Here is a 26,123-nt window from a genome sequence, read left to right on the forward strand (position 1 = left end):
ATGTGAGCTGGAATTGCAGGTTAGACAAGGGACACTGTTTTAGAAAGTAAACTGAAATGCATTTCCAATATATTTGTTTAACGTGACCTGAGTATCAAATTGTCAGAATTGATAGTGAGTATATATACAGTGTGGCACACACCCATGATTGATGTTTATAGTGTGACACACTGTTTAATTTTAAAAGTACAAACAAAAATAATATTCATTGTGTACTTTTATAAGTTCTTGGGAAAGTGAGAACAGGAAATATTGCACAATTAAATTTTACACACATAGTTATAACTCGACTATCTATTCAACTCACCAAGACATTTTAGTACCGATGCACGGAATGATGGTTTATGCAGGTTGCGGGATGCAGTGACAGACAACCCAAACCAAGGGTTAACCAAATGTAACAATTTAATAGAACAGGGTATTCACTCCTCGCAGGGAGGTAAATGGTTAAAGAATGGTTAATAAGAATAATGAAAGTAAAACAATAGCAGAACTTATTGTGTCCTTTATGTTTCTTCTCATCAGGTGATCCCGCAAGGGTTGCAGTACCGGGAGCGTCTGGAGAGATATCCTCAGATGGGGTCCTTTAAATGATGGTCCATCTTCTGGTGGCAGCGGTCAATCTCTGGTACCTTCTGTTGAGGCCCCTAGTTCATAAACACGCGTGATGCAGAAGCGCGTTCATATATTGGGTCCCTTTGTATGCGGCTAAACAAGCATATCTGCAATTCACCGATATCTGTGGGGTCCCCATGCATCTCTTCCAAGATTTGTAACACTTGGGTGAACGCGTTCCGCTCGTGCGGGGGTCGGAACATAACAGAACATCTGGCTTCCCCGTCTAGGGCCATCACAGCAATCTCCGCCTGCATACTGGGGGTCAGGGGGTGCATCCTTAGCATGCCCTTAACCCGCTCGGACCAGTCCCATAACAGTGAATTGCTCCCTGTATACTTTGGAAGATTGCTGAGCATGGCCTCCCAATGGTAAGCTGGCCTTTGGGACACTCACGGCCACTTGGTCTGACACCTCTTGACTTGTGGACTGCATCCTGCCGACTACGCCAAATGTAAGTGCAACACCCGCTAGGACCGTGGGGTACTCGGAACCGGGTTGGACGGTCCTTAACCCCTTCATGACCCAGCCTATTTTGGCCTTAATGACCTTGCCGTTTTTTGCAATTCTGACCAGTGTCCCTTTATGAGGTAATAACTCAGGAACGCTTCAACGGATCCTAGCGATTCTGAGATTGTTTTTTCGTGACATATTGGGCTTCATGTTAGTGGTAAATTTAGGTCGATAATTTTTGAGTTTATTTGTGAAAAAAACGGAAATGTGGCAAAAAATTTGAAAATTTCGCAATTTTCACATTTTGAATTTTTATTCTGTTAAACCAGAGAGTTATGTGACACAAAATAGTTAATAAATAACGTTTCCCACATGTCTACTTTACATCAGCACAATTTTGGAAACAATTTTTTTTTTTGCTAGGAAGTTATAAGGGTTAAAATTTGACCAGTGATTTCTCATTTTTACAACAAAATTTACAAAACCATTTTTTTTAGGGACCACCTCACATTTGAAGTCATTTTGAGGGTTCTATATGGCTGAAAATACCCAAAAGTGACACCATTCTAAAAACTGCACCCCTCAAGGTGCTCAAAACCACATTCAAGAAGTTTATTAACCCTTCAGGTGTTTCACAGCAGCAGAAGCAACATGGAAGTAAAAAATGAACATTTAACTTTTTAGTCACAAAAATGATCTTTTAGCAACAATTTTTTTATTTTCCCAAGGGTAAAAGGAGAAACTGGACCAGGGACGTTGTTGTCCAATTTGTCCTGAGTACGCTGATACCTCATATGTGGGGGTAAACCACTGTTTGGGCGCACGGCAGGGCTCGGAAGGGAAGGAGCGCCATTTGACTTTTTTAATGAAAAATTGGCTCCAATCTTTAGCGGACACCATGTCGCGTTTGGAGAGCCCCCGTGTGCCTAAACATTGGAGCTCCCCCACAAGTGACCACATTTTGGAAACTAGACCCCCCAAGGAACTTATCTAGAAGCATAGTGAGCACTTTAAACCCCCAGGTGCTTCACAAATTGATCCGTAAAAATGAAAAAGTACTTTTTTTTCACAAAAAAATTATTTTAGCCTCAATTTTTTCATTTTCACATGGGCAACAGGATAAAATGGATCCTAAATTTTGTTGGGCAATTTCTCCTGAGTACACCAATACCTCACATGTGGGGGTAAACCACTGTTTGGGCACATGGTAAGGCTCGGAAGGGAAGGAGCGCCATTTGACTTTTTGAATGGAAAATTATCTCCATCGTTAGCGGACACCATGTCGCGTTTGGAAAGCTCCTGTGTGCCTAAACATTGGAGCTCCTCCACAAGTGACCCAATTTTGGAAACTAGACCCCCCAAGGAACTCATCCAGAGGCATAGTGAGCACTTTAAACCCCCAGGTGCTTCACAAATTGATCCGCAAAAATGAAAAAGTACTTTTTTTTCACACAAAATTTCTTTTAGCCTCAATTCTTTCATTTTCACATGGGCAACAGGATAAAATGGATCCTAAAATTTGTTGGGCAATTTCTCCTGAGTATGCCGATACCTCATATGTGGGGGTAAACCACTGTTTGGGTGCACGGCAAGGCTCGGAAGGGGAGGCGTGCCATTTGACTTTTTGAATGGAAAATTAGCTCCAATCGTTAGCGGACACCATGTCGCGTTTGGAGAGCCCCTGTGTGCCTAAACATTGGAGCTCCCCTACAAGTGACCCCATTTTGGAAACTAGACCCCCCAAGAAACTTATCTAGATGCATAGTGAGCACTTATAACCCCCAGGTGCTTCACAGAAGTTTATAACGCAGAGCCGTGAAAATAAAAAAATAATTTTTCTTTCCTCAAAAATGATTTTTAGCCCAGAATTTTTTATTTTCCCAAGGGTAATAGGAGAAATTGGACCCCAAATGTTTTTGTCCAGTTTGTTCTGAGTACGATGATACCCCATATGTGGGGGTAAACCACTGTTTGGGCGCACGGCAGGGCTCGGAAGGGAAGGCACGCCATTTGGCTTTTTGAATGGAAAATTAGCTCCAATCATTAGCGGACACCATGTCGCGTTTGGAGAGCCCCTGTGTGCCTAAACATTGGAGCTCCCGCACAAGTGACCCCATTTTGGAAACTAGACCTCCCAAGGAACTAATCTAGATGTGTGGTGAGCACTTTGAACCCCCAAGTGCTTCACAGAAGATTATAACGCAGAGCCATGAAAATAAAAAATAATTTTTCTTTTCTCAAAAATGATTTTTTAGCCCACAATTTTTTATTTTCCCAAGGGTAACAGGAGAAATTGAACCCCAAAAGTTGTTGTCCAGTTTCTCCTGAGTACGCTGATACCCCATATGTGGGGGTAAACCACTGTTTTGGCACACGTCAGGGTTCGGAAGGGAAGTAGTGACGTTTTGAAATGCAGACTTTGATGGAATGCTCTGCGGGCGTCAGGTTGCGTTTGCAGAGCCCCTGATGTGCCTAAACAGTAGGAACTCCCCACAATTGACTCCATTTTGGAAACTAGACCCCCAAGGGAACTTATCTAGATGTGTAGTGAGCACTTTGAACCCCCAAGTGCTTCACAGAAGTTTATAACGCAGAGCCGTGAAAATAAAAAATGTGTTTCCTTTCCTCAAAAATATTTTTTTAGCCCAGAATTTTTTTATTTTTGCAAGAGTAACAGGAGAAATTGGACCCCAAAAGTTGTTGTCCAGTTTCTCCTGAGTACGCTGATACCCCATATGTGGGGGTAAACCACTGTTTTGGCACACGTCGGGGTTCGGAAGGGAAGTAGTGACGTTTTGAAATGCAGACTTTGATGGAATGCTCTGCGGGCGTCAGGTTGCGTTTGCAGAGCCCCTGATATGCCTAAACAGTAGAAACCCCCCACAAGTGACCCCATTTTGGAAACTAGACCCCCCAAGGAACTTATCTAGATGTGTGGTGAGCACGTTCAACCCCCAAGTGCTTCACAGAAGTTTACAACGCAGAGCCGTGAAAATAAAAAATCATTTTTCTTTCCTCAAAAAAGATGTTTTAGCAAGCAATTATTTATTTTCACAAGGGTAACAGGAGAATTTGGACCCCAATATTTGTTGCCCAGTTTGTTGTGAGTACGCTGATACCCCATATGTGGGGGTAAACCACTGTTTTGGCACACGTCGGGGTTCGGAAGGGAAGTAGTGACGTTTTGAAATGCAGACTTTGATGGAATGCTCTGCGGGCATCAGGTTGCGTTTGCAGAGCCCCTGATATGCCTAAACAGTAGAAACCCCCCACAAGTGACCCCATTTTGGAAACTAGACCCCCCAAGGAACTTATCTAGATGTGTGGTGAGCACTTTGAACCCCTAAGTGCTTCACAGAAGTTTACAACGCAGAGCCGTGAAAATAAAAAATCATTTTTCTTTCCTCAAAAAAGATGTTTTAGCAAGCAATTTTTTATTTTCACAAGGGTAACAGGAGAATTTGGACCCCAATATTTGTTGCCCAGTTTGTTGTGAGTACGCTGATACCCCATATGTGGGGGTAAACCACTGTTTGGGCACACGTCAGGGCTCGGAAGGGAAGTAGTGACATTTGAAATGCAGACTTTGATGGAATGGTCTGCGGGCGTCACATTGCATTTGCAGAGCCCCTGATGTACCTAAACAGTAGAAACACCCCACAAGTGACCCCATTTTGGAAACTAGACCCCCGAAAGAACTTATCTAGATGTGTGGTGAGCACTTTCAACCCCCAAGTGCTTCACAGAAGTTTATAACGCAGAGCCGTGAAAATAAAAAATAATTTTTCATTCCTCAAAAATTATGTTTTAGCAAGTAATTTTTTATTTTTGCAAGGGTAACAGGAGAAATTAGACCCCAGCAGTTGTTGCCCAGTTTGTCCTGAGTACGCTGGTACCCCAAATGTGGGGGTAAACCACTGTTTGGGCGCACGTCGGGGCTTGGAAGGGCGGGAGCACCATTTGACTTTTTGAACGCAAGATTGGCTGGAATCAATGGTGGCGCCATGTTGCGTTTGGAGACCCCTGATGTGCCTAAACAGTGGAAACCCCTCAATTCTAACTTCAACACTAACCCCAACACACCCCTAATCCTAATCCCAACTGTAGCCATAACCCTAATCACAACCTTAACCCCAACACACCCCTAACCACAACCCTAACCGCAACACACCCGTAACCCTAATTCCAACCCTAATCCTAACCCTAATCCCAACCGTAACCCTAATCCCAACCCTAACCACAACTGTAACCCCAACACACCCCTAACCCTATCCGTAACCCTAACCACAAGCCTAATCTTAACCCTATTTCAAACCCTAGCCCTAATTCCAACCCTAACTCTAATTCCAACCCTAACCCTAAGGCTATGTGCCCACGTTGCGGATTCGTGTGAGATTTTTCCTCATGATTTTTGAAAAATCTGCAGGTAAAAGGCACTGCGTTTTACCTGCGGATTTACAGCAGATTTCCAGTGTTTTTTTGTGCAGATTTCACCTGCGGATTCCTATTGAGGAACAGGTGTAAAACGCTGCGGAATCCGCACAAAGAATTGACATGCTGCGGAAAATACAACGCAGCGTTTCTGCACGGAATTTTCCGCACCATGGGCACAGCGGATTTGGTTTTCCTTAGGTGTACATGGTACTGTAAACCTGATGGAAAACTGCTTCGAATTCGCAGCGGCCAATCCGCTGCGGATCCGCGGCCAATCCGCTGCCAATCCGCTGCGGATCCGCGGCCAATCCGCTGCGGATCCGCTGCGGATCCGCTGCCGATCCGCTGCGGATCCGCTGCCGATCCGCTGCGGATCCGCTGCGGATCCGCTGCCGATCCGCTGCGGATCCGCTGCGGATCCGCGGCCGATCCGCGGCCGATCCGCGGCCGATCCGCGGCGGATCCGCTGCCGATCCGCTGCCGATCCGCTGCGGATCCGCGGCCGATCCGCTGCGGATCCGCGGCCGATCCGCTCTGTGTGCACATGCCATAACCCTACCCCTAACCCTAACCCTACCCGTAACCCTAACCCTACCCCTAACCCTACCCCTAGTTCTAACCCTAGTTCTAACCCTAACCCTAGTGGAAAAAGAAAAAAAAATATTTTCTTTATTTTATTATTGTCCCTACCTATGGGGGTGATAAAGGGGGGGGTTTATTTATTATTTTTTTATTTTGATCGCTGTGATAGAACCTACCACAGCGATCAAAATGTACCTCTAATGAATCTGCCGGCCGGCGGGCGCACTGAGCATGCGCCCGCCATTTTGGAAGATGGCAGCGCCCATGATGGAGGCGGACGGGGACCGGGAGCCTCGGTAAGTATAAGGGGGGGGAGATCGGGGCACGGGGGGGGCGTCGGAGCACGGGGGGGTGACATAGGAGCAGGGGGGGAGCGGGCAGGAGGACGGGGGAGCGGACAGCAGGACGGGGGAGCCGGCAGGCGGACGGAGGGGACCGGACCCTATAACGGAGCACTGGGGGGGCGATCGGTGGGGTGGGGGGGGTCACATTAGTGTTTCCAGCCATGGCCGATGATATTGCAGCATCGGCCATGGCTGGATTGTAATATTTCACCAGTTTTTTAGGTGAAATATTACAAATCGCTCTGATTGGCAGTTTCACTTTCAACAGCCAATCAGAGCGATCGTAGCCACGGGGGGGTGAAGCCACCCCCCCTGGGCTGAAGTACCACTCCCCCTCTCCCTGCAGATCGGGTAAAATAGGAGTTAACCCCTTCACCCGATCTGCAGGGACGCGATCATTCCATGACGCCACATAGGCGTCATGGGTCGGATTGGCACGGGTTTTCATGACGCCTATGTGGCGTCATGGGTCGGGAAGGGGTTAAAGGGGTGGTCACAGCAGCGGTGACCCGGTCCGTGGCCCTGGGCGTGCAATGAAATAGATATGGATGATGGAAATAAAGTTTGTAGGCAATAAGGGGAACTGTTTATGATGCCATCTGTGGTACTCGGCCAGGGAACCCCAGGTAACCGGTTGTTACAGTAATGCTACCTTCCTTTCGGGGAGGGCGATATCATGCTTGGAGGCAAGAAGGATTCCCTTTACCAGGTAACGCACCCACATTCAACATATTCTGAATCCAGGCCAGAGGGGGGAGCTCTGAACCCGGATTCAGAGGAGCTTCCCTTAGATAGATATATCCTCGTCTGGAGGAGCTAGACAGTTGGTCCAAGGAGACCAAGGAAGCAAGTTGTTTAGAGACAGTGGACAGAGAGGAAGGAGAGCAGAGAGCGGAGCCGTGCAGCCAGGACTGAGCTGCGGCTCCTGGGAAGGAAGTGAACCCGAGGGATTGGAAGTGGTGGAGCTACTGAGGAAAGGAGTACAGAAGGAGGAAAGGGACTAAGAGGGGAACTGTAACCGGGCACCCTCAGAGCTGAAGTGCAGGAACTGGGCACCGGGAGCCGGAAGTCGTGTTGTACTCCAGGACCCACGGCACAACTGGAGGGCATAGGACTGTATGTTATTTGCCCACACCACACCTGGAGGTGAAGCAGAACCTGAAGAGCCCGGGTCATGATAGAGACCCTATAAAACAGCTCAAGCTGCCCAGCATACAGGTACCAGCCTCAGGACAGGAAGGAGAGGACTTTGCCAGCAAGCTACAGGCAGCAGGGACCTCGCATATACTAGCGCGAGTAGGAAGGCTTACGGACCTCACCTGGGAGAGGTATCCACTATTGTCTCCAGGCCGCCGGACCATACCACCACCTGTTCCTGGTACCCTGGACTGTGGACTGCTACTGCCAGTAAACCAGGTAAAGACTTTACAACCCTGTTCCCTCCACTTATTTGCCAGCATACACCACCCTTGCCATACGCCTTGGGAGTCCTAGGGACCCTGCTTCACTTGTGGGTATGAGTACCCCACTGCCCTGGCAGACAACTCAGTGTTGCAGCAGAGGTGATGTAGCTCCCCACAGGTGGAGCGGGGCCCCAGGGCAGCCAGAGGTGGTAAAGTTCTGATGGTGGTAGTGGTGCAGGGCAAGCATCGCAGGAAAGAATTGAGAGAACACAGCAAGATGCAGTCTTCACGTTTTACTCACAGTTCACATGTTATCATCCCAGCCGGGGTGCTGTGTCCTTCAGGTCAGTGGTCCAGGAAACTCTCTAGTAACTTTGGGCACCTGGCCGTCTCACTGTGCTGGCTGCCTCCTTTTCTGCCCTGCGCTTCACACCCAGTGTCCCGAGCCAGTAGATGCGGGTCTTTTTGGGCGACATCTTCACTGTCTCCTTGACCCTCAGTGTCCACCTTTTCAGCAAAGTAGGTGCGAGTGTGGCTGTTGCACTTACAGATACGACAGCCTCTGGGTTCCTAGTTGGGAACTGTAGTTCCTCCACTAGATCAGGGGCCGGTTCCCCTACTGCAACCTGGTCCCTCCACCTGGTGATGATCAGCATGGATGCGGGCCCCACGGGTGGTTTCCACACTTCCTGTGCCCCTAGGACCCCTTTGGTCTTTCTGGAAGCTTCTTTCCTTTCTATCTCTCTTCAGACAGTCAGGAGCTTCAGAGCCACACATCTGCTCTGCTCCACTTCTCCTCATCAACTCTCTGACTCCTTCCTCCTGTCTCCCTGACAACTCCTCACTCTCCACCCACACCTTCTACCTAATCCCTCCCTGGCCTGGGGAGGTCTAGAGTTGGGTGCAAGTGTTAGGGTTCTGTACAGTGTTCCTTCCTTACCAGAGAGTTGGGGTACCGCACCTCTGGCTGAGATGCAGTACCTCTGTGGCGACTGGACCTTCAGGGGCGCCACATACCCCCCATTAAACACAGAAAGTCTCATGCTGGAACAAAGCAAAAAAGGTGAATACATACAAAAATGTTGTGGAATGCATTCCAACAGGTAACACGTAAGATCAACTCATCTTCCCTTTATGGGAGGTGCTTTTCTTAAACGTTTAAAGATGCAAAACATTTTGAAAGTGTAAAACATATTGAGAGTGCAAACATTTTGAAAGTGCAAAACCTTCATTTAAGTACAAGAGCTTGGGGTGTACTTCTCTCAAACAGTTCCTGATGCAACATGGGGGACCCACCTCAAGCCCCCAACGTAGGTCCCGGGTTTTTGTTCGGTGGTACGAGGTCAAACTAAAGAAGGTTCTACGCATACTGACTATGTGAGGTAAAACCAATAAGAGGCGCTTTAAGAAGTGCTAGCTGATTACATTAGAGTTCTGATCATTCACTGTTCATGATCACAATGTCTTTGCATTAACTAGAGCAACACCTTTCTTAAGAAACATAACCAGGTTAGTCAACTTTTAACTTTGTCTATCTGCCATCTTTTTCACTTTCTTTTCCAGGGCAGTTCCTGGTGTCCACAGCTTCCTGCCTGGGGAAGTTCTTTTTCAGATGGGACTAGTTCAGCAACCGGGGTTCGTGTTGCCTGTGACCGCACTGAATCTGCATGTTTCCCCATGTATCTTTGCACATTAAGGGCCTACCATCCCCTTTGTGCCGAGTAAATGTCAATTGATCTCCCGGGTAAAGGTCACGTATAGGTGTCCCTTTAAGAGATGCGACTCCACATCCCGGCGGTTTACAAAAAGTAAATGCCCAGCCCTTGTTCAGATTAAAAGAGACCACAGTGCCCTGCTTTAGCGGACCTTGATCAGCAGGACTGACTTTGCGGGTCCGGGCCTTGGCCTGCATGTTTCAATCCTCCATAGCCTCCCACTTGGCCCTGTGCTCCCACTCCTCTGCTTCTAATTTCAGCAGCTGCCACTGGCAAAAGTCCTTTTCTACAGTGTTTACATGGTTTGCCCCTGCCTGAGCCTCCTCCGGAAACCCCATTAAGTTTGTCTCCGGGTGTCTCCAGTGGATCGCATCCCCTTTTACCGCGCACCCCCAGGGACAAGGGTTCGGGTGTCAGTGGATCTATTAGCGCAACTCCCAGGTCTGCCATCTGGTCCCAGGTTACATCCGTCACTACCTGGCCAGGTTCTAGGGTCGGCAGGGGTCTCAAAGGTCCCACCAGGGTCTCCTCCGCTACCGTGGCAATGTCCATACCTGCTCCTAGGGTGCTGGTCTCCTTCTCCACCTCTGCTGGGGCCGGGGGCGCCGGTCGCAAGGTCTGTTTCTGCGCAGTCACCCTTCTCAGCAGGGCCTCTTTCCATGCTGTTACAACGGCCAGCTGCGACCGCAGAAGTTGTCGTGTCAGCTCCTCCATTTCAGCGCCGAGGAGCTCCGGATCCACCGCTGGCAGCTGGTCCGGGGTTTTATCTTGCTGGTCGGGGAAATTCAATTTTCGTTCTGTACATTCCTGCGGCTCTTCATCGCCGCCCGCCATTGCGTGCACCGGGTAGTGCTCCACCATGCTTGCTGCACACTTTCCCATGCACTTTTCCTCCGCTCTCCTCTGTGGGCGGTACCCATTCTCCTTTTCCACCAGCCATGTCAGGAGGTGGATCCATCTCCCTGATGGACAAGTTCCTTTTCCATTAAAGTCCCTACAGTGGGTGGGTCCAGCTTTTGCACCCTTTCTCGGGCTCTGCCCACGACAAAACATCTCCTACGTTCCTCACACGCTATGTGGTGCGACAATGGTGGCAATTGAACAATTCAATAAAGTCCATGCCACACAGGACTTGATTTTTTGGGTCGGTTCATCCTGTTCGTGATGCCAAAAGATGCAACACCCGCTAGCGCCCTGGGGCACTCGGAACTGGGTCAGATGGTCCATAAAGGGGTGGTCACGGCAGCGGTGACCCAGTCCATGGCCCTGGGTGTGCAATGAAATTGAGATGGATGATGGAAATAAAGTTTGTAGGGAATAAGGGGAATTGTTCGCGATGCCACTTGTGGTACTCCCAACAGGTGGGGCGGGGCCCCAGGGCAGCCAAAGGAGTGTGGTAAAGTTCTGATGGTGGTAGTGGTGCAGAGCAAGCATTGCAGGAAAGAATTGAGAGGACACAGCAAGATGCAGTCTTCACGTTTTACTCACAGTTCAGATTTTATCCCCCCAGCCGGGGTGCTGTGTCCTTCAGGTCAGTGGTCCAGGAAACTCTCTAGTACCTTGGGGCACCTGTCCAGAACCCCCTTTTGTGCGCCTTTCCTGGCCGTCTCACTGCGCTGGCTGCCTCCTCTCCTGCCCTTCACACCCAGTGTTCTGAGCCGGTAGACGCGGGTCCTGTCGGGTGACATCTTCACTGTCCCCTTGACCCTCAGTGTCCACCTTTTCAGTGAAGTAGGTGTGAGTGTGGCTGTCGCACTTACAGACGTAACAGCCTCCGGGTTCCTAGTTGGGACCTGTAGTTCCTCCGCTAGATCAGGGGCCGGTTACACTACGGCAGCCCGTTCTTCCTCCTTACAGTGGCACCATGTAACAACGCATTTCACGCTTTTGCAGGCTTTAGCTATAGAAATCATAAAAAGTTGCTCCAATCATCTTGTAAGACAAAGTCACATGACATGGTACAAGTACATGAATCAAATTTGTACATTTTCCATAGCAAAAAACTGGCAGTTCTTCAATATAGGATCTATCTTTTTTTTACTATACAAAGGCACAAGGGGCAATTTCATTTTTGCATGCTTCTTTTTCAGATACCGCAGTGCTCCAACATATTGTTATAGTTAAATGGAATCTTTCACCGGGTTTATGCCACCTAATCTGAGAGCAGCATAATGTAAAGGCCGAGACAATGATTGCAGCGATGTGTCACTTACTGGGCTGCTTGGTGTAGTTTTAATAAAATCACTGTTTTATCAGAAGGAGAATATCACTAGAGGAATAGTAAATTTTCTGCCAGGTAATCAAGTATATTCATGAGATCTGTATAACCCCTCCCCCACCACTGATTGGCAGCTTTCTGTGTGGGGAGAAAGCTTTCAATCAGTGCTTTGGGCGGGTTATAGAGTGCTCAACATTCAGAGAACTGATAGATCTGCAGTAGAGAAAACAGTGATTTTATCAAAATGACAGCAAGCAGAACAGTAAGTGACACATTGCTGGAATTATCGTCTCTGTTCCTACATTATGCTTCTCTCCGATGGGGTAAAAAAGAGGGGGAAAGCTAGGGAGCACTACCAATGGGCAAGGAGCCAATCACAACCTATAGGGGGAAGTATAGTGAGGGGTGCAACTCATGCATAGCAGCAGCATATATCAGACAAACAAGAAGAGAGACTATGCATATAGGACACACTCCCAAAATACAATTAAATACCAAAAATACAAAATTTTTATTAGGGAAGACAGAAAACACAAGTAAAAACATATATTAAAATAATATGTAATCAGGCTATTGCCCTGTTTTCTCACATCATTCACCTGTCATCAATCTTGACCAATCTGACTGCTATTTAAGACTTCTTGACTCCCTCCTCTGTCAATTCCCCTGACGAAGCTGCATCCTGCAGCGATACGCGTGGGGCTCTCCCCACACTACTTGGGTCCTGGGACCATTCCCTTTCTGACTCTATGACGGCTGACGCCACGCACTGGACTGCCTGATATGGTGATGTACATTTTTAAAATTTAGCCTTTTGGACCACTTTCCTGACATAGGTCTGCCCTTTTTCCTTCCATTTTGATGGCATATGTCGGCAGGTGAACCCTAAACGCTCCCTACACTACTCCAACAGGCTTATCTCTCTGCCGCAGTGGTAGCTTTGCCTTTCCATAGGAGCTGTTTCTGGTATAAAACTCCCCCTTTTTTTTTCTTTTTGAGGGATTTATGCTTATTTCCTTTGCTGCAATTTAGTAGGCTTATCGGGGCCCCCTAGCTAGCATTAGCCCCTTTACTTATATAGGGGCACTCCCGCACTATATGGTACTCTGGGGACGCCCAGAGTTTACCTGCTGCCTTGCTCTGTGTACATAAGCTATTGTGTACACAAGCCATTGTTCCTGCATATGTGCGGTGCTATTTGTGATACATCATTGTACCATCATGATAGTACCAATAGTGTGTTGGTGGCATGATTTACGATATACTATTGTACCTTAAGCTGTCTCTATATATTGACTTATTATAGGACCAGTGGTGTGTTGGTTGTATTTTAATATATGTTTTTACTTGTGTTTTCTGTCTTCCCTAATAAAATTTTTGTATTTTTGGTATTTAATTGTATGTTGGGAGTGTGCCCTATATGCATAGTCTCTTTTCTTGTTTGTCTGCTCTCAGAAGGGGTAGCAAAAACATGGTGACAGATTCCCTTTAACTCTTTATTTACAAAATATATTGCATCAAGAAACTAAACAGTTTGAAAATAACTAAAGAATTATAACTTGTTAGTTGCTCTGTATATACAGGTGCTTCTCACAAAATTAGAATATCATCAAGTTAATTTATTTCAGTTCTTCAATACAAAAATAAAAAAAATATAAAAAGGCTTCCTAAGCATTTAAAAAGGACTGCTGGCTTGACAGATGTCCAGAAGGCAGTCACTGACACACTCCACAAGGAGGGTAAGCCACAAAAGGTCATTGCTAAAGAAGCTGGCTGTTCACAGAGTGCTGTATCCAAGCATATTAATGGAAAGCTGAGTGGAAGGAAAAAGTGTGGTAGAAAAATTGCTCAAGCAACCGGGATAACTGCAGCCTTGAAAGGATTGTTAAGAAAAGACCATTCAAAAGTTTGAAGGAGATTGACAAGGAGTGGACTGCTGCTGGAGTCATTGCTTCAAGAGCCGCCACACACAGACGTATCCAGGACATGGGCTACACGTGTCGCATTCCTTGTGTCAAGACACTCATGACCAATAGACAACGCTAGAAGCAAGAAGCGTCTTACTGGGCCAAGGAGAAAAAGAACTGGACTGTTGCTCAGTGGTCCAAGGTGTTGTTTTCAGATGAAAGTAAATTCTGCATTTAATTTGGAAATCCAGGTCCCAGAGTCTGGAGGAAGAGTGGAGAGGCCACAATCTAAGCTGCTTGAGGTCTAGTGTGAAGTTTCCACAAACAGTGATGGTTTGTGGAGCCATGTCATCTGCTGGTGGAGGTCTACTGTCATTGCAGTCGTCTACCAGGAAATTTTAGAGCACTTCATGCTTTCCTCTGCCGACAAGCTTTTTAGAGATTGAAATTCCATTCTCCAGCAGGACTTGGCACCTGTCCACACTGCCAAAAGTACCAATACCTGGTTTAAATACAACAGTATCACTGTGCTTGATTGGCCAGCAAACTCGCCTGACCTTAACCCCATAGAGAATCTATGGGGTATTATGAAGAGGAAGATGAGACACCAGACCCAACAATGCAGACAAGCTGAAGGCTGCTATCAAAGCAACCTGGGCTTCCATAACGTCTCAGCAAGTATTGAGTGCATTTAAAATCAGTTTTCAAGCTGGTGTTGTAAAGTTTCTAAATTAGATAATGACTTTTGGGTTTTCATTGGCTGTAAGCCATAATCATCAACATTAACTGAAATAAACACTTGAAATACATCACTCTGTTTGTAATGACTCTATATAATATATGAGTTTCACTTTTTGTATTTAAGAACTGAAATAAATTAACTTTTTGATGATATTCCAATGTTGTGAGAAGCACCTGTACATGCCAGGTGTTTTTTTCTGCAGGAGGATCACAAGGAAATGGACAGCATGTGACTTAAATACAAGTGTCTGAGCAAAGGGCCTGAATACTTATGACCATGTGATATTTTAGTTTTTATTTTTTAATAAATTTGCAAAAATTTCTACATTTCTGTTTTTTGTCAGTCAAGATGGGGTGCAAAGTGTACATTAATGAGAAAAAAAATGATTTTACTGAACGCTGCACATGAATTACAGGCATTTATTCTATCTTATACTGAATGTTACCGACTTTATCCGATTTTAAGAAAAATGCTACCGATGTTACCCATCACGAATCCGAATGTACCATATTCGTGCCGAATTTATGTTTGGCGATCGTTTTTCCAACATATTCGTTCAGCTCTAGTTATAGGTACTCTCTAGGCTATGTGTACATGTTGAGAATTTGCAACAGATTTATCTATAGCCAAAAACAGTGTTGGTAGGAAAAATGTAGCATAATAAACTAAATATGTTTTTTTATGCATTTTTACTTGAGTTTTTATCCATTTAATTTGAATGAGTGATAAACGCTGAAAAATTAACATGTTCCTGGTCTGAAAAACACTTTGATAATTCAAATCTTCACGGAAAAAAATAAGTAGCATGTGCACGAGAGTTCTGAAATCTGAATCATTTTACGTTCCCATGATGAGCTTTTGTTGAGGTTTTGATGTTACAGAATTCCTACACCTATTGTTTAAATTTGGTTACTTGCGTTTTTTTATTGCGTTTTTGTGTGCATTTTTTTAATATGCATTTTTATTGTGTTTTTGAAACTTCGTGGTATTTGGCAAAAGTTTATTGATATACTTAGGTGTGAATTACATGTGTTTTGATGCGTATCTGCCATGGAAGCGCATTTAAAACGTATGTGCATCTTTTACCTGTGTAATTTCTGCACCTTATGCAAGTCTATGGGGAAATCCCGACAGAAAACTCAGTGTACCTGCAAGAAAAAAGGAAAAATCCTATCCACTTTGCTGGAACTGTAAGGGTGTGTTTCCACGTTCAGGAAACGCTGCGTGTTTGATGCTGCGTGGAGCCGCAGCGTCAAACACGCAGTGTCCAGATGTTACAGCATAGTGGAGGGGATTTCATGAAATCCCGTCTCCACTATGTGTGGTAACACGCATCCGGCAGCCCTGCGACTCTGGACATGCGGCGCATCTTTTTAGAGCGCAGCATGTCCGTTTACCATGCGGCGACACTGCACCGCCACAAGGTAAAACACAGGGCCCTATGTGTGGGGTGCGGAGATTCCGGATGTGTGCAATGAACACATCCGGCATCATCGCGTCTACAGAAGGGGGCGGAGCGGGTTTTCCTGCTAACGTGGACATGTACCCTAAGATGCTTCGTTTTAGATGCAGCAAAAATACAGTGTCAGAAACTAACCAAAAGCTCATAGTAGGAACACAACCTTACTTTACAGGTACTGTAAAACTGCTGCTTTTTTATGAAAAAACGTCAAGAATGCAGCATGTGAACAAGGTTATAGTCATAGTGTCAGGGCTCCTAATATGATTAGCTTGGGATGTATTGCTATATTTTTTTTTTCTATTTTTTAAAATATCTCCTTTATTTTTCCCAAACTTTCACTAACATTTTCAGAAACAGCTATTGGATAACATGATAATAATAATAATAATAATATTTTTTTACATTTATATATTAGATGGGGATGTTGTGTTTTTTTGAGAATCAAGAAGGGTCTGTGTTACAGTTCTACTATGGACCCTAACATGCTGTTTGCTCTGTATTATGGACCAGTTTGTAAATGAACTATTCCAGGTTAGCATAGTCATAGAGCGGGTGTGTTCAGATCACAAGAACAGAACAGTAAATATAACAGCTTAAGTATATATTTGATTTCAACCACATATTATATGATGTGACGTTACAGAATTCCAATGAAGTTTACAAAATATGTATAAATACCCCAGTGCAAAGCTCAGATAATAAAGTACAAGGAGCTTTCTCACCGATACAGAAGATGGTAAGTATGTCATATCTGCTCTACTTATTCATTCGAGTAAAACATATTTTGCCTTTTTTTGGACATGATTTGTTCTTTGATGACATGATGATTCCTTCAAACACACTATGCCTGTACCATTTTTATTGCTTATAAAATGCCATACATTGCAAGTGCTATGTTTATTTATAGTGTTTTATATAGTCAGCTTGAATTTTTTTTTAATTTGTATTATTTTATATATGTATTATTCTGGTGTTTCACAAATCCCATGGAGAAGTCTATGGCAAAAAAATGCTGTATTTTGGAATAAAAAAATGCAAAAATTCCCAAATTACCAGAATGTGAAAGAGAAAAATTTCATGATAAACGTTTTTAATTATTTTCTATGGACTTTGAAGTATCATCTGGCTGCAGTGTTCTTGATAAAGGCATTAAAAACATCAGTACACATGTTGCACAAAAAAGCTACAAAATGCTGGAGACTGAATTGTGTCTTCCTGAGTTTACAACCTACAGGGTATTGGGGCGGTGGACAGTAGGGTAAGGGATTGGAGCAGCTCCGCAGGTAGTCAGGTGGCAGCAGGGATATTGCAGGCTGCAGGCTTCCTGGAGAGATGAGTTTTCAGGTTGCGTCTGAAGATTTCAATTGTGGAAGACAATCTAATATTCAGGGGTAGTAAGTATCATAGGATGGGAAGGTTCGGAAGAAATCAGGGAAATGGATGGAGAGATGTGAACATTCATTACAACAATGACATTTGAGCAATATTGGAAATAGTGATGTAGATGGAAACAAATGTGGTAAATGAGAGATGGATGATGAGATCATGAGATAGTAAAGGTCAGATGGGAGAATATTATCGATGCGATTACATTGCTTGTATATTTCTATTGTGGACATATAGGGCTGAACTCAAAGGGGCATTGGGAATAGACCAAGATCACCGGTATGGAGACTGAAGACTTTATATTATTATACTACTACTAATCAACCGTACACACCTATTAACAGTAGGGATTGAACAGTTTTCATTAGATTTATCTTTGTACCCTTTAGAAACACCTTTTGGTGATCGTGTTTGCTGCTGCGATTTGCCTGACTGTTTGCAATGCGGCTTGTTTTACGGCAGAGCCTGAATTTCAAGGAAAACCTGTAAATGGTAAGTAACAGTATATGCTTAGCTACAACATATCTGACTGATAAGGTAAAATACCTCTGAATAACAAAAGTCAAACAGCTACCAAAAAATACCACTATACAAGTAACATATCTTAAAGGTAAATGCCAGTTCTACACAGACACTCGTATAAGTGATGATTGTACAGATAAATCCAGTGACTCATGGGTGACGTGTCCTATGATTATAGTCGCTTGTTTTGTCTTCTCCATCAGGCCCTGATCCCAATAATACTGCATCCTCAGTAATAGTTATCTTGCCTCTGCATTGTGATAGTGTCCCTTTAATTCCATCACAGTAATATTGCCCCCTTAGCGCCTCCAGGCAGTAATATTACCACTTTGTACCACCATACAGTAATAATGATCACATTTACCTGTTAAACAAAACTAATGTCTCGCTGGTGCCCCATACAACAGTTATGTCCCTCTTTTTAATTTTATACAAAGTAATGTCACTCTTTTTGCCCTCCCCATGCAATACTACAATAGCAATGCAGCATGTCATAGTATTGTCTTCTTATATGAGCCCTCCTGCACTTTGTTTGTGCCAATAAAAATAAAACTCATATAATTTGCAAAGGAAACATTATAATACTGTGGCACAGAAAGGGGGCATTTGTACTGTGTGGGGCACAAAGGGGCAATTATCACTATGCGAGAGCTCAAGTTTGACACTTATGGCACAGAGGCACAAAGTGGTACTATTGTGGAGGTATAAAGTGTGCACTCTTTGTGGTGGTGGTCACTTTTGCCCTGAGGGCACAAATTGCTGCTTGGGATTTTTTTTTTTATTATGGGCCAGTATAGTATATGCAATGGAAGTCAGTTCCTGCAGCCATCTGCTAGGTGAATGAGCACAAGGAGCCAATAATTTTCAGTAGTGACTAGTCCATTATTTCCTACTGCTGTCTGAATCTGGTCCTACTGATTTGGACCTCCTGTGAAAAATGTTGGAAATTCATCATCACATGTTTTAATATGTCTTACAAGAGTTTTAGGAGACATTTTTTTAATATCTCATTATATTTTGTACATCTCTTATTTAGCTCTACTTATATAACAGGATGCCATCATTCTGTAGTGCTTTACCTATATCAACATAGCTGTCCCTATTGAGACTCACAATCTAGATTCCCTATCAGTATGTCTTTGGAGTGTGGGAAGAAATCAGAGAACCCGAAGGAAACCCTCACAAACATTGGGAGAACATACAAACTCCTTGCAGATGTGGGTGGGATTAGAACACAGGACCCCAGCGCTGCAAATTAAGGCCAATTTCACATGTCCTGAGATTTCTGGTTCCGTTAAATACGGTACCGGAAATATCCATGTCTGTGTGACACATCTGTGTGGCACACGTGCAGCAGCCGTGTGCCGTCCGTGTGCCGCATCAGTACTACACGGACGGTCACCGGGAAGCAGCGCTACAGTAAGTGCTGTTCCGCTGCGTGTGGTACTGAAGCCAGCTGTCATCCAATCTCCCCTGCTCAGCCGACGAGCAGCGCGATCAGGGGAGAAGGGATGAAAGAAAAACCTATATTTTAAAATCAACTCAGCAAAACTCACAGGTGCGGGCTGCTATTCTCAGGCTGGTAAGGGGCCATTAATATGGTCCCCCCAGCTTAAAAACAGCAGCCCGCAGCTGCCCAGAAAAGGCGCATCTATTAGATGCGCCAATTCTGGAGCTTTGCCCGGTTTTTCCCACTTGCCCTGTAGCGGTGGTGAGTGGGGTAATGAGGGGTTAATGTAACCTTCCTAGTGTAAGGTGACATTAAGCCAGCTTAGTAATGGAGAGGTGTCAATAAGACACCTATCTATTACTAATCCTATAGTTGTTAAAGGGTTAATAATACACACACACAGAAAGAAAAAAGGCTTTTAATGAAATAATACAATATATACAGTTTTTCAATCTTTATTAGTCTGCCATTCCAAGTGAAGCCCTCGATCTCCTGTAAAAAATGTCAAAATAAAAAACCAACAATATACCCATACCTGTTCGCCGTACAGTCAGTCCCACGCCATAAATCCATGTCTGGGGAATGTATAGTTTACAACTGGGAGCGCTGCCAATGCTACCGCCCCTAAACTACTGGGGAATGAATGGAATGCTGGGAGCGGAGCTTCAGTGACTAGCGGTGACATCATCGAAGCTGCGCCCCCTGGCGGCCTGAACTAAGATGAACTCTTCAGCATGGGAAAATCAGCTGGCATTTTCCAACGCTCAAGAGTTCATTTGAGTGGGAAGAACCAGGCAAAGCTCCAGATTTGGCGCATCTAATATATGCACCTTTTCTGGGCAGCTGCGGGCTGCTGTTTCTAAGCTGGGGGGCCCATATCCATAGCCCCTTTCCAGCCTGAGAATAGCAGGTGGCACCTGTGAGTTTCTTTCTTTCATCCCTTCTCCCCTGCTCATGCTGCTCACCGGTCGAGCAGGGGACAATGGATGAAAGCCGCGTTCAGCACCACACGCAGGGGAACAGCGGCTTACAGTAGCGCTGCTTTCCCCCCGGCCGTCCATGCACACAGAGGACAGTGTACACTGCTCTCCGAGTGCATGTGCGAGGGACGTTTGGCGGCCTGTGTAAAAACAGACATGTCTGAGTGTTTTACACACGGTCCGTCCAAACACGCTGTCATCTGCATAGACCCATTCATTTGAATGGGTCTACGTGTGTCAGTGTCTCGGGTACGTGAGAAAACTGTCACTACACGTACCAGAGGCACTGACGTGTGAAAGAGGCCTAACAGTACATGAATTTCTCCTGGCATATTTTTGAGGCTCTACAAAGAAGCCTATTGGAAAAATGTCTAATAAATTCCAGCACACAGTTAAAAAAAATTAAACACTGATGTCCTGTGCTTAGAATAGAATTATCAATATCAGATCAGTGGGGAGACAACACCCGGTGTAACAGGCCAGATTAACCCCCCCATCCAGAATATACCCTGGGTTAAAGTGGCCTAGGCCAGATCATACCCCGAGTATATTCTGGCCTTGGCCAAACTATACCCCGAAGGTATAATTTGGCCTAGGCTAGTTTATACCCCTCTGGGCCAGAATATTCGCCAGCTGCTATAGATCAGATATTTCACGCTTTTGAGAACCATTGAGTGATATACTTAATAACGGGCCCCAGTCAGTGCACAGGGGCCTCAGTCAGTGCACAGGGGGCAGAGGCAGTTCATGGGGCCCAAGACAGCGCAAAGGGACCCAGACATTGCACAGGGGCCCCAGATATTGCACAGGATTGAGTGATATGCTCAAGAACAGGGACACAGAGCGCACAGGGGAGCAAAGACATCGCACAGGGGGAAGAGACAGTGCACAGGGGCAGAGACAGTGTGCAAGGGGGGGAAGAGACAGCGCGCAGGGCCCCTGTGAGCTGTCTCTGTCCCCTGTGCGCTGTCTCTGCCCCAATGTGTGCTATCTGGGACATCCTGTGTGCTGTCTGGAACCCCCTGTGCGATGTCTTTGGTAGGTTCTTGAGTATATCACTCAATCCTGTGCGATGTCTGGGGCCCCTGTGTGCTGCCTGGGGCCCCGTTTGCTGTCTTTGCCCCGTGTGCTGCCTGGGGCCCCGTGTGCTGCCTGGGGCCCCTTGTTCTGCCTGGGGTCGTGTGCGCTGCCTGGGGCCCCATGTGCTGCCTGGGGCCCCATTTGCTGCCTGGGAGCCCCGTTTGCTGTCTCTGTCCCCCCTGTATGCTGCCTGGGGCTTCGTTATTGATTATATCACTCAATGGTTCTCAAAAACCTCAAAAATCTGATCTACAGCAGCTAGGGTATATTCTGACCCGAAGCGGTATAATCTGGCCTAGGCCAATTTATACCCCGGGTATATTCTGGGCAGGGGGTTAATTTGGCCTGTCACACCAGAACCCTGAACGATCATTTGTTATCACCTTTGTTGCCTGCCAGATAAAAACAGTGTACGGGACAAAACAGCTCAACCATGTACACTGTTTAGAGGCTGCTGATTTGTACTGCAGATTAGCTCCTGAACCCTTCAATAGGAGCTGATCTGCAGCATCCAGCAGTGGCCACTACACACTGAACTGATCTGTGCTGTTGTCTGGGTGGTGAAAACAGTTCAAAGTAGTTTACAATTAATATAAGTGTAGTGTAGTAGTTTAAAATGGGTAAGAAAAGTGTAATAGAATGTCATCTAGCATTGTGAATGCTCTTACACATTATGTTAGGCAAAGTCACACGACTACCTAACCTCAAATGATTTGAATTAAGATCATATAGCTGATATTTTTTGATCCTCCTTAAAAACTTTAAAATCATTCTTTCTTAACCCCTTTCTCACATTAGACGTACTATCCCGTCGAGGTGGGGTGCGCCCGTATGCCCACCGACGGAATAGTACGTCATAGCGATTGGCCGCACTCACGGGGAGAGCACGGCCGATCACGGCCGGGTGTCAGCTGACTATCGCAGCTGACATCCGGCACTATGTGCCAGGAACGGTCACGGACCGCCCCCGGCACATTAACCCCTGACACACTGCGATCAAACATGATCGCATTGTCCCAGCGGTATAGGGAAGCATCGCACAGGGAGGGGGCTCCCTGCGTGCTTCCCTGAGACCCTCGGAGCAACACCATGTGATCGCGTTGCTCTGAGGGTCTCCTACCTTCTTCTTCCTGTAGGCCCCGGATCCAAAATGGCCGCGGGGCTGTATCCGGGTCCTGCAGGGAGGTGGCTTACCAGCGCCTGCTCAGAGCAGGCGCCGGAAAACCTCCAGGAGTGCACGTCAGATCGCTGATATGACACAGTGCACAGAAAAGTGTCAGATCAGCAATCTTACACTATAACATGATGCCCCCCCTGGGGCAATGTTATAGTGTAAAAAAAAAATATTCAGATGTGTAAAAAAATTAAAAAAAAATTCCTAAAAAAAAATATATATATATTGTTCCCATAAATACATTTCTTTATCTAAATAAAAAAACAATGAAAGTACACATATTTAGTATTGCCGCGTCTGTAACAACCCGACCTATAAAACTGTCCACTAGTTAACTCCTTCAGTGAACACCGTAAAAAAAAAAAAAAAAAAAGACGAGGCAAAGAACGCTTTATTATCATACCGCCGAACAAAAAGTGGAATAACATGCAATCAAAAAGACAGATATAAATAACTATAGTACCGCTGAAGATATCATCTTGTCCCGCAAAAAATTAGCTGCCGTACAGCATCATCAGTGAAAAAATAAAAAAGTTATAGTCCTCAGAATAAAGCGATGCAAAAATAATTATTTTTTCTATAAAATAGTTTTTATCGTATAAAAGCGCCAAAACATAAAAAAATGATATAAATGAGGTATCGCTGTAATCGTACTGACCCGAAGAATAAAACTGCTTTATCAATTTTTCCACACGTGGAATGGTATAAACGCCCCCCTCCAAAGAAATTCATGAATAGCTGTTTTTTGGTCATTCTGCCTCACAAAAATCGGAAGAGAAAGCGATCAAAAAATGTCACGTGCCCAAAAATGTTACCAATAAAAACGTCAACTCGTCCCGCAAAAACAAGACCTCACATGTCTCTGTGGACCAAAATATGGAAAAATTATAGCTCTCAAAATGTGGTAATGCAAAAAATATTTTTTTGCAATAAAAAGCATCTTTTAGTGTGTGACGGCTGCCAATCATAAAAATCCACTAGAAAACCCGCTAGAAAAGTAAATCAAACCCCCCTTCATCACCCCCTTAGTTAGGGAAAAATAAAAAATTTTTAAAAATTTATTTATTTCCATTTTCCCATTAGGGTTAGGGTTAGGGCTAGGGTTAGGGCTAGGGTTAGGGTTAGGGCTAGGGTTAGGGCTATGGTTGGGGCTAGGGTTTGGATTACATTTACGGTTGGGATTAGGGTTAGGGGTGTCAGGGTTAGGTGTGTCGTTAGGGTTATGGTTGGGATTAGGGTTAGGGGTATGGTTAGGGTTGGGATTAGGGTTAGGGGTGTGTTGGGGTTAGGGGTGTGGTTGGGGTTAGGGGTGTGTTTGGGATTAGGGTTAGGGGTGTGTTTGGGTTAGGGTTTCAGTTAGAATTGGGGGTTTCCACTGTTTAGGCACATCAGGGGCTCTCCAAATGCAACATGGTGTCCCATCTCAATTCCAGTCAATTTTGCATTTAAAAGTCAAACGACGCTCCTTCCCTTCCGAGCTCTGCCATGCGCCCAAACAGTGGTTTACCCCCACATATGGGGTACCAGCATACTCAGGACAAATTGTACAACAACTTTTGGTGTCCAATTTCTCCTGTTACTATTGGGAAAATAAAACAAATTGAATCTGAAGTAAATTTTTTGTGAAAAAAAGTTAAATGTTCATTTTTTTTAAACATTACAAAAATTCCTGTGAAGCACCTGAAGGGTTAATAAACTTCTGGAATGTGGTTTTGAGCACCTTGAGAGGTGCAGTTTTTAGAATGCTGTCACACTTGGTTATTTTCTATCATATAGACCCCTCAAAATGACTTCAAATGTGATGTGGTCCCTAAAAAAAAATGGTGTTGTAAAAATGAGAAATTGCTGGTCAACTTTTAACCCTTATAACTCCCTAACAAAACAAAATTTTGGCTCCAAAATTGTGCTGATGTAAAGTAGATATGTGGGAAATGTTACTTATTAAGTATTTTGTGTGACATATCTCTGTGATTTAAGGGCATTAAAATTAAAATTTGGAAAATTGCTAAATTTTTAAATTTTTTGCCAAATTTCCATTTTTTTCACAAATCAACGCAGGTAATATCAAAGACATTTTACCACTATCATGAAGTACAATATGTCACGAGAAAACAATGTCAGAATCACCGGGATCCGTTGAAGCGTTCCAGAGTTATAACCTCATAAAGGGACAGTGGTCAGAATTGTACAAATTGGCCCGGTCATTAACGTGCAAACCACCCTTGGGGGTGAAGGGGTTAAATTAAATGTCTTTCAATTACTTGCAGGTTGTTTTCTCCAGGATGAAGTCCATCCATTTTCCAGTGAATGGGTAACAAAGGATTGTCTAAAATGCAGTTGTGATTCTGATGGGATGTTGAGCTGTTGTACTATGTAAGTTAAATATTTTATTTGAAAGAATAAAAGCTGTAGTCCACAGACCCATTTAAAAAATAAAAAACTGAGTGTACAGTCTACTGGATTCAATGCCCTGTACTTTTTCACACATCAGTCCCAGTCCCCATTAGAGTTCGAAAAAAATAAAGAGTTTGGAAAATTAGATTTTGAAGTGGGGGAGAAACAGGAAACCTTCCTCCCCCAATGTATACATGGAGAACATACAAATTCCATGTAGACATTGTGATTGGTTATATTCAACCCTTGTGCCCCAGCAATTCAAGGCAATAGTTCTAATGATTGAGCCAACATGTTGCCATTAAACATTATGTACGCTGTGTTCTGATAACTTAGAGACAGGGGAGTATGGGAAAAAGTAGTGCATTTTTAAAACATTTAATCTGATTAACCATCAGTTATCACACGTTTATACATCTGTTCTAACACACAGCATGTATTCTGTTTGCACACAGGCTTGGTTTGCCAATTGAGATTGAAGGAGACGAATGTGAAGTCTTGGAAGATAAAGAGACCTGCACTATGAAAATTGTTTACAAGAATGATCATTCAAAAAAATGCTTTTAGAACCTGCCCAATTTCAATATTAATACCTTTTTTGAAAGTTCAAATAAAAAAATCCTTAACAAAAATTGCAGAGAAAGCTATAGAAACATCTGCGGAAAACTTTATCTTTAAATAATAAATAAATACAATTGTTAATTGAATTGATTGGTTTGGGGTCTTATTTCTAAATCATTAAACGTTTGAGGTCTCTAGATCAGAAGACCGAAGAAGTGGCACTTCACAGAAAATGGATGGTATATTAAAGTGTAGTTCTGGAGAAATAGTGACTCAACTGAAATGCATATCATTATTCATATGTGCTTGTACATTAACCCCTTCCCGACATGCGCCGTACATGTACTGCTTTGCGGGAGCTGTGTTCCCACATGAAGTATAGGCACAGCGCACCGATCGCGTGGCCTCACGCTGAGCGCCACGGCGATTGGGTACAGGTGTCAGCTCTGTGTGGGAGCTGACACCCCATAGCAACCCGCAACATCGGTGCTAGCACCAAACGCGGGCATTTAACCCCTCTGATGCTGCTGTCAGTAGTGACAGCGACATAGAGTAGCATCGTGCAGGGAGTGGGCTCCCTGTGCCCTTCCATCAGGATAATACAATGCAATCACGTTGTCCTGATGGTTTCCATGGAGACCCCTGGCTGCAAGATGGCCGCAGAGTCCTTCAGGAAAGGTGGTGTGTCTGTGCCTGCTCAG

At 44.8% G+C, this 26,123-nt stretch overlaps 1 protein-coding gene across 1 annotated transcript; it reads left to right on the plus strand.

Moving 5' to 3' along the window:
- The first annotated feature begins 609 nt into the window (after window positions 1-609).
- Window positions 610-25,568, plus strand: LOC143768467 (beta-microseminoprotein-like). Its single transcript, XM_077257148.1, has 5 exons — window positions 610-628; window positions 16,519-16,611; window positions 17,651-17,753; window positions 24,735-24,840; window positions 25,317-25,568. Exons 2-5 carry the CDS (start codon window positions 16,609-16,611, stop codon window positions 25,426-25,428), a joined length of 324 nt encoding a protein of 107 aa, XP_077113263.1. The 5' UTR covers window positions 610-628; window positions 16,519-16,608; the 3' UTR covers window positions 25,429-25,568.
- The last annotated feature ends 555 nt before the right edge of the window (window positions 25,569-26,123 follow it).

The sequence above is a fragment of the Ranitomeya variabilis genome, chromosome 4 (assembly GCF_051348905.1).
Source record: "Ranitomeya variabilis isolate aRanVar5 chromosome 4, aRanVar5.hap1, whole genome shotgun sequence".
Lineage (NCBI taxonomy): Eukaryota > Metazoa > Chordata > Amphibia > Anura > Dendrobatidae > Ranitomeya > Ranitomeya variabilis.

Coding starts and splice junctions, on each gene's coding strand:
- LOC143768467 (XM_077257148.1), top strand. Junction 17,754..24,734: donor TCAAGGAAAACCTGTAAATG/GTAAGTAACAGT, acceptor AATTACTTGCAG/GTTGTTTTCTCCAGGATGAA. Junction 24,841..25,316: donor ATGTTGAGCTGTTGTACTAT/GTAAGTTAAATA, acceptor GTTTGCACACAG/GCTTGGTTTGCCAATTGAGA.